General features: G+C 55.8%; 1 protein-coding gene across 1 annotated transcript; it reads left to right on the top strand.

Moving 5' to 3' along the window:
* Positions 1-5,219: 5,219 nt before the first annotated feature.
* On the top strand, positions 5,220-5,582 carry LOC132812891 (ephrin-A3-like). The gene has a single exon (XM_060823029.1). It carries the CDS (start codon positions 5,220-5,222, stop codon positions 5,580-5,582), a length of 363 nt encoding a protein of 120 aa, XP_060679012.1.
* Positions 5,583-7,774: the final 2,192 nt, after the last annotated feature.

The raw sequence follows: 7,774 nt of genomic DNA, 5'->3' as shown, positions 1-7,774 counted from the left end.
CAGTACTGGTGGGGATGGGTCTGTCCCTGTATAACACTGGGGTACAGTACTGGTGGTGACGGGTCTGTCCCTGTATAACACTGGGGGACAGTACTGGCGGGGACGGGTCTGTACCTGTATAACACTGGGGTACAGTACTGGCGGGGACGGGTCTGTCCCTGTATAACACTGGGGTACAGTACTGGCGGGGACAGGTCTGTCCCTGTATAACACTGGGGTACAGTACTGGTGGGGGGGGGTCTGTCCCTGTATAACACTGGGGTACAGTACTGGTGGGGACGGGTCTGTCCCTGTATAACACTGGGGGACAGTACTGGCGGGGACGGGTCTGTCCCTGTATAACACTGGGGTACAGTACTGGCGGGGACGGGTCTGTCCCTGTATAACACTGGGGTACAGTACTGGCGGGGAGGGGTCTGTCCCTGTATAACACTGGGGTACAGTACTGGTGGGGAAGGGTCTGTCCCTGTATAACACTGGGGGACAGTACTGGTGGGGACGGGTCTGTCCCTGTATAACACTGGGGTACAGTACTGGTGGGGACGGGTCTGTCCCTGTATAACACTGGGGTACAGTACTGGTGGGGAAGGGTCTGTTACTGTATAACACTGGGGTACAGTACTGGTGGGGAAGGGTCTGTCCCTGTATAACACTGGGGTACAGTCGTGATGGGGACGGGTCTGTCCCTGTATAACACTGGGGTACAGTACTGGTGGGGACGGGTCTGTCCCTGTATAACACTGGGGTACAGTACTGGTGGGGACGGGTCTGTCCCTGTATAACACTGGGGTACAGTACTGGTGGGGAGGGGTCTGTCCCTGTATAACACTGGGGGACAGTACTGGTGGGGACGGGTCTGTCCCTGTATAACACTGGGGTACAGTACTGGTGGGGAGGGGTCTGTCCCTGTATAACACTGGGGTACAGTACTGGTGGGGACGGGTCTGTCCCTGTATAACACTGGGGTACAGTAGTGATGGAGACGGGTTGTTTCCTGGGGGTGTCGGGGCTTGAGGGGGTGACAGATAGGGAGGGGTGTGGGGGCTGGATGAGGCTTTGACCTGTGCTAGGCCCCAAGGCCTGTGTGGTAGAGAAGGAAAGCGTTTATATCTTGACCAACGAAAAGGAAGTGTTTGTCTCGAGCTTAAAGGTCTCAGGATTTGGTTGAGAGTTATTTCCCTGACTGGATGAGTTTTTTAACTCTGGGTGATGAGCTCCATCTCTCGACAGGCTCTGGTATTTCCGCTCCCTCAGCACTGACCCTCCAACAGCGCCCACTCCCTCAGCACTGACCCTCCGACAGCACCCACTCCCTCAGCACTGACCCTCCCACAGCGCCCACTCCCTCAGCACTGACCCTCCGACAGCACCCACTCCCTCAGCACTGACCCAGAAGCGTAGGCCTCGATGATGGGGGCTGGAGGCTTTGGATTGTGGAGTTGATCCTTTGACCCCTGAGTGATTGGGAGCAGGACTGGGTTTGCTGCTGCTCAGAGGTTCCGGGCCTAGTCCAGGGAGGAGGGAGGTTTCATCAGAGTTGGCACAAAATCATTCAGTTTGGCCACGAAACCTCATCATTTCGCAAACAGCAACCAACTCTGGTCATAGGTCAGAGAGGAAAACCTGATTTCAGTGTGAAGGGAGTTGACCGAATTCGAGATAAACAGAACAGGAAAAGAAAATGGCCGACCCGTCAGGACAGTTTGATCGTGAAGTCAAAAGTGGGGGTCCTTGATCCTTCCCGGCCCCACTTTATCGGGTTATGGTCAGCCGAAAACGTGATGAGGAGGTGATAGGGACGAAGACAAACTGAGGGCCCTGTTACAGAGGTTGTTTTTAACGAGGTGGGGCTGAATCGCCTCCGTTTCTAAGCACACCGATCCTCAGACCATTGCTATCTAACCACCGAGTTGTCCCTGTCCCTGGGATGGACGGGACAGTGTAGAGGGAGCTTTACTCTGTGTCTAACACCGTGCTGTCCCTGTCCCTGGGATGGGGGGACAGTGTAGAGGGAGCTTTACGCTGTATCTAACCGCGTGCAGTCCCTGTCCCTGGGATGGGGGGACAGTGTAGAGGGAGCTTTACTCTGTATCTAACCCCGTTCAGTCCCTGTCCCTGGGATGGCGGGGGACAGTGTAGAGGGAGCTTTACTCTGTATCTAACCCTGTGCTGTCCCTGTCCCTGGGATGGGGGGACAGTGTAGAGGGAGCTTTACTCTGTATCTAACCCCGTGCTGTCCCTGTCCCTGGGATGGGGGGACAGTGTAGAGGGAGCTTTACTCTGTATCTAACCCTGTGCTGTCCCTGTCCCTGGGATGGGGGGGGACAGTGTAGAGGGAGCTTTACTCTGTATCTAACCCCGTGCTGTCCCTGTCCCTGGGATGGCGGGGACAGTGTAGAGGGAGCTTTACTCTGTATCTAACCACCAAGTTGTCCCTGTCCCTGGGATGGGGGGGACAGTGTAGAGGGAGCTTTACGCTGTATCTAACCGCGTGCAGTCCCTGTCCCTGGGATGGGGGGACAGTGTAGAGGGAGCTTTACTCTGTATCTAACCCCGTTCAGTCCCTGTCCCTGGGATGGCGGGGGACAGTGTAGAGGGAGCTTTACTCTGTATCTAACCCTGTGCTGTCCCTGTCCCTGGGATGGGGGGGGACAGTGTAGAGGGAGCTTTACTCTGTATCTAACCCCGTGCTGTCCCTGTCCCTGGGATGGCGGGGACAGTGTAGAGGGAGCTTTACTCTGTATCTAACCACCAAGTTGTCCCTGTCCCTGGGATGGGGGGGACAGTGTAGAGGGAGCTTTACCCTGTATCTAACCCCGTGCTGTCCCTGTCCCTGGGATGGGGGGGGACAGTGTAGAGGGAGCTTTACCCTGTATCTAACCCCGTGCTGTCCCTGTCCCTGGGATGGGGGGGGACAGTGTAGAGGGAGCTTTACTCTGTATCTAACCACCAAGTTGTCCCTGTCCCTGGGATGGGGGGGACAGTGTAGAGGGAGCTTTACCCTGTATCTAACCCCGTGCTGTCCCTGTCCCTGGGATGGGGGGGGACAGTGTAGAGGGAGCTTTACTCTGTATCTAACCGCGTGCAGTCCCTGTCCCTGGGATGGGGGGACAGTGTAGAGGGAGCTTTACTCTGTATCTAACCCCGTTCAGTCCCTGTCCCTGGGATGGCGGGGGACAGTGTAGAGGGAGCTTTACCCTGTATCTAACCCCGTGCTGTCCCTGTCCCTGGGATGGGGGGGACAGTGTAGAGGGAGCTTTACTCTGTATCTAACCACCAAGTTGTCCCTGTCCCTGGGATGGGGGGGACAGTGTAGAGGGAGCTTTACTCTGTATCTAACCGCGTGCAGTCCCTGTCCCTGGGATGGGGGGACAGTGTAGAGGGAGCTTTACTCTGTATCTAACCCCGTTCAGTCCCTGTCCCTGGGATGGCGGGGGACAGTGTAGAGGGAGCTTTACTCTGTATCTAACCGCGTGCAGTCCCTGTCCCTGGGATGGGGGGACAGTGTAGAGGGAGCTTTACTCTGTATCTAACCCCGTTCAGTCCCTGTCCCTGGGATGGCGGGGGACAGTGTAGAGGGAGCTTTACCCTGTATCTAACCCCGTGCTGTCCCTGTCCCTGGGATGGGGGGGACAGTGTAGAGGGAGCTTTACCCTGTATCTAACCCCGTGCTGTCCCTGTCCCTGGGATGGGGGGACAGTGTAGAGGGAGCTTTACTCTGTATCTAACCCCGTTCAGTCCCTGTCCCTGGGATGGCGGGGGACAGTGTAGAGGGAGCTTTACTCTGTATCTAACCACCAAGTTGTCCCTGTCCCTGGGATGGGGGGGACAGTGTAGAGGGAGCTTTACTCTGTATCTAACCGCGTGCCGTCCCTGTCCCTGGGATGGGGGGACAGTGTAGAGGGAGCTTTACTCTGTATCTAACCCCGTTCAGTCCCTGTCCCTGGGATGGCGGGGGACAGTGTAGAGGGAGCTTTACCCTGTATCTAACCCTGTGCTGTCCCTGTCCCTGGGATGGGGGGACAGTGTAGAGGGAGCTTTACTCTGTATTTAACCCCATGCTGTCCCTGTCCCTGTCCCTGGGATGGGGGGGACAGTGTAGAGGGAGCTTTACCCTGTATCTAACCCCATGCTGTGCGTGCTCTCTGGAACATCACATGAGCAATCTGTGTATTTATCAGCACGTTACACGTGTGCACAATCAGTAAAAATTTGGGAGTGGAAGGTGGTGGAATTTATGAGATTATTGAGCAACTGTCAATGTTTTCTGTCTTCTGGGACTGAATAAAATACACAGATTAGATTCCAGTCTGTAACTCCCTCCCGGGTATCTGTTATTCTGTATATAACCCACCCCGAACCCCTCGATTAGATTCCAGTCTGTAACTCCCTCCCGGGTATCTGTTATTCTGTATATAACCCACCCCGAACCCCTCGATTAGATTCCAGTCTGTAACTCCCTCCCGGGTGTCTGTTATTCTGTATATAACCCACCCCGAACCGCTCGATTAGATTCCAGTCTGTAACTCCCTCCCGGGTGTCTGTTATTCTGTATATAACCCACCCCGAACCCCTCGATTAGATTCCAGTCTGTAACTCCCTCCCGGGTATCTGTTATTCTGTATATAACCCACTCCCTCTCTTGTTCCCTTTTGTTCAGGCGTCTCTCAACACTAGTGGGCGCTGTGACTCTTCTGGTGAATTTGTATAGCACCCCTGATCTGGGTTGGCTTCTGGATGTAGTGAGGGAATACCTCCCTCGGTTTGGAGTTTAATCCTCTGCCCTCCCTCGATCCCAGGTTTCGGGGCGATGGGGTGGCTAATGGGAAGGGAATGACTCTCCCTCGGCAGTGAGCGAATGGGCGTCGAACCCCATTTGGGGGCAGTGATTGACGAGGGGCCATTCGGCCCATCAGCTACGTGTGTGTGTGTGTGTGGGACCAGCCGCCAGAGGAAGTGGTGGAGGCTGATACAATGGCAACATTTTAAGAGGCACCTGGATGGGTATATGAATAGGAAGGGTTCGGAGGGGATTATGGGCCGGGTACTGGCAGGTGGGACTAGATTGGGTTGGCATATCTGAACGGGATGGGCCGAAGGGTCTGTTTTCTGTGCTGTGCGTCTCTGAACCGACCATAAATCCAATCCAACCAGCTCTCTGATTGTCCAAGGGCATATTTTGCGGGTGCGGACGTTGCTAGATTTCCCCAGGGGGAAAAATGGAGCTGCTGTTGTGTTCTCTTGACCGGCCCAGAATAAACTGCGTCGTATTTTCGTCCTGCAGGTTGAGGAGGGAAGGCTACACAGTCCAGGTCAGCGTCAACGATTACCTGGACATCTACTGCCCGCACTACAACAGCTCAGTGCCAGACCACCGGGTGGAGCAGTACATGTTGTACATGGTGAACCGCGAGGGCTACAGGAACTGTGACCCTGAGCAGGGCTTCAAGCGTTGGGAGTGTAACCGGCCCCGCTCCCCGCACAGCCCCATCAAGTTCTCTGAGAAGTTCCAGCGTTACAGCGCCTTCTCCCTCGGCTACGAGTTTCACGCCGGCCAGGAGTACTACTACATCTGTGAGTGACCCTCGTTCCCTTCCTCCCATGCCCTTCTGCACCGTCCGAGCCACGGATCCAAGCAGGGATGGAGACACGGGCAGCCTCGTGTAAAGTCATGAACCTCCCCCACCCTCCCATGAAACTGAACCCCCTCCACCCCCAGGGAATGGCATCTGAACCCCTCCCCAGTTTAATAATATCCTTCCCGGGACGGGGCCGACGAGAGCTGTGGACACAGTATTCCAGACGCAGCCTCACCCATGTACTGTACAACCCCACAGGATTCAGCCCACTCCCCTCTCGCCCCTTCCTGTTCGTACAGTTACCTACGACAGGGAGAGAAAGCAGGTCATTCAGCTCATCGGGTCCAGACTAACCGACAGAAGAGTGTCCAACCTTGTAACCCCGCATTTCCCACAGCCAATCCCACCCTAACCTGCACATCCCTGGACACTACAGGACAATTTAGCATGGCCCATCCACCCTAACCTGCACATCCCTGGGCACTATGGGACAATTTAGCATGGCCAATCCACCCTAACCTGCACATCCCTAGGCACTATGGGACAATTTAGCATGGCCAATCCACCCTAACCTGCACATCCCTGGGCACTACGGGACTAATTAGCATGATGGCGCTAACCACTGAGCCACCATGCTGGTATCCATGTCCCCATCCAGATGCCTTTTAAATGCTGTCATTGTACCAGCCCCCACCACTTCCTCTGGCAGCTCATTCCACACACGTACCACCCTCTGTGTGAAAAAGTTGCCCCTTGGGTCCCCTTCCCCTCTCACCCTTAACCTATGCCCCTCTAGTTCTGGACTCCCCCACCCCAGGGAAAAGACCTTGCCTATTTACCCTATCCATGCCCCTCATGATTTTATAAACCTCTATAAGGTCACCCCTCAGCCTCCGACGCTCCAGGGAAAACAGCCCCAGCCTGTTCAGCCTCTCCCTGTAGCTCAAACCCTCCAACATCCTTGTCAATCTTTTCTGAACCCTTTCACAACATCTTCCTGATAGGAAGGAGACCAGAATTGCACGCAATATTCCAACAGTGGCCTAACCAATGCCCTGTACAGCCGCAACATGACCCTCCCGACTCCTGTACTCAATACTCTGACCAATAAAGGAAAGCATACCAAACGCTGCCTTCACTATCTTATCTACCTGCGACTCCACTTTCAAGGAGCTATGAACCTGTACTCCAAGGTCTCTTTGTTCAGCAACACTCCCTAGGACCTTACCATTAAGTGTATAAGTCCTGCTAAGATTTGCTTCCCCAAAATGCAGCACCTCGCATTTATCTGAAATAAACTCCATCTGCAAATCCTGAAGCCCGTTTCTAAATGGAACAGCTGATAACTTTCTTGGTGCTGCCCACTGGGGTTGGCACCCGTAGACTTTGCTCAGAATTAGCATCCATGCAATCGAGCCGGGTCGATGTGGATCAGTGATCGGACTCGCGGGACCAGGCAGCGGGCAGTTGAAGATGGCATAGATGCAGAGGAGGTGGGGCGCGTGTCCGGGAGGGCTCTGTCCAGAGCCTGGTGGTCTGGGTGAGAGGGTGGGGGGTAAAGGGGGAGCTGAGAGCGACAGGCGGGGGGAGGGGGGGGATGCGAGGGGAGACGGAGGAAGAGGGAATGCAAGTGTGGAGGCAGGCAGTGGGACGCGAATGTGACGTAAAAGGAGGGGAGGCTGGAATGATGCAATATTTGAAAGGGATGGCACGAGAGAGAGAGAGAGAGAGAGAGAAGTGTGACCGAGAGGGTTGGTGTAGGGGCAGGAGGGGGTGACAGAAATAGGGAGGGGTGTAGGGGGCTGGAGGGGGTGACAGAGATAGGGAGGGGGTGTAGGGGGCTGGAGGGGGTGACAGAGATAGGGAGGGGGTGTAGGGGGCTGGGGGGGTGACAGAGATAGGGAGGGGGTGTAGGGGGCTGGAGGGGGTGACCGAGATAGGGAGGGGGTGTAGGGGCTGGAGGGGGTGACCGAGATAGGGAGGGGGTGTAGGGGCTGGAGGGGGTGACAGAGATAGGGAGGGGGTGTAGGGGGCTGGAGGGGGTGACCGAGATAGGGAGGGGGTGTAGGGGCAGGAGGGGGTGACAGAGATAGGGAGGGGGAGTAGGGGCTGGGAGGGGGTGACCGAGATAGGGAGGGGTGTAGGGGCTGGAGGGGGTGACGGAGATAGGGAGGGGGTATAGGGGGCTGGAGGGG

This window comes from Hemiscyllium ocellatum, unplaced genomic scaffold (assembly GCF_020745735.1).
Source record: "Hemiscyllium ocellatum isolate sHemOce1 unplaced genomic scaffold, sHemOce1.pat.X.cur. scaffold_3068_pat_ctg1, whole genome shotgun sequence".
Classification (NCBI taxonomy): domain Eukaryota; kingdom Metazoa; phylum Chordata; class Chondrichthyes; order Orectolobiformes; family Hemiscylliidae; genus Hemiscyllium; species Hemiscyllium ocellatum.
Note: the sequence above shows the minus strand (reverse complement) of the source record. Positions and strands in the feature narration are given on the sequence as shown.

Coding starts and splice junctions, on each gene's coding strand:
- LOC132812891 (XM_060823029.1), top strand. CDS start 5,220: ATGGAGCTGCTGTTGTGTTCTCTTGACCGGCCCAGAATAAACTGCGTC.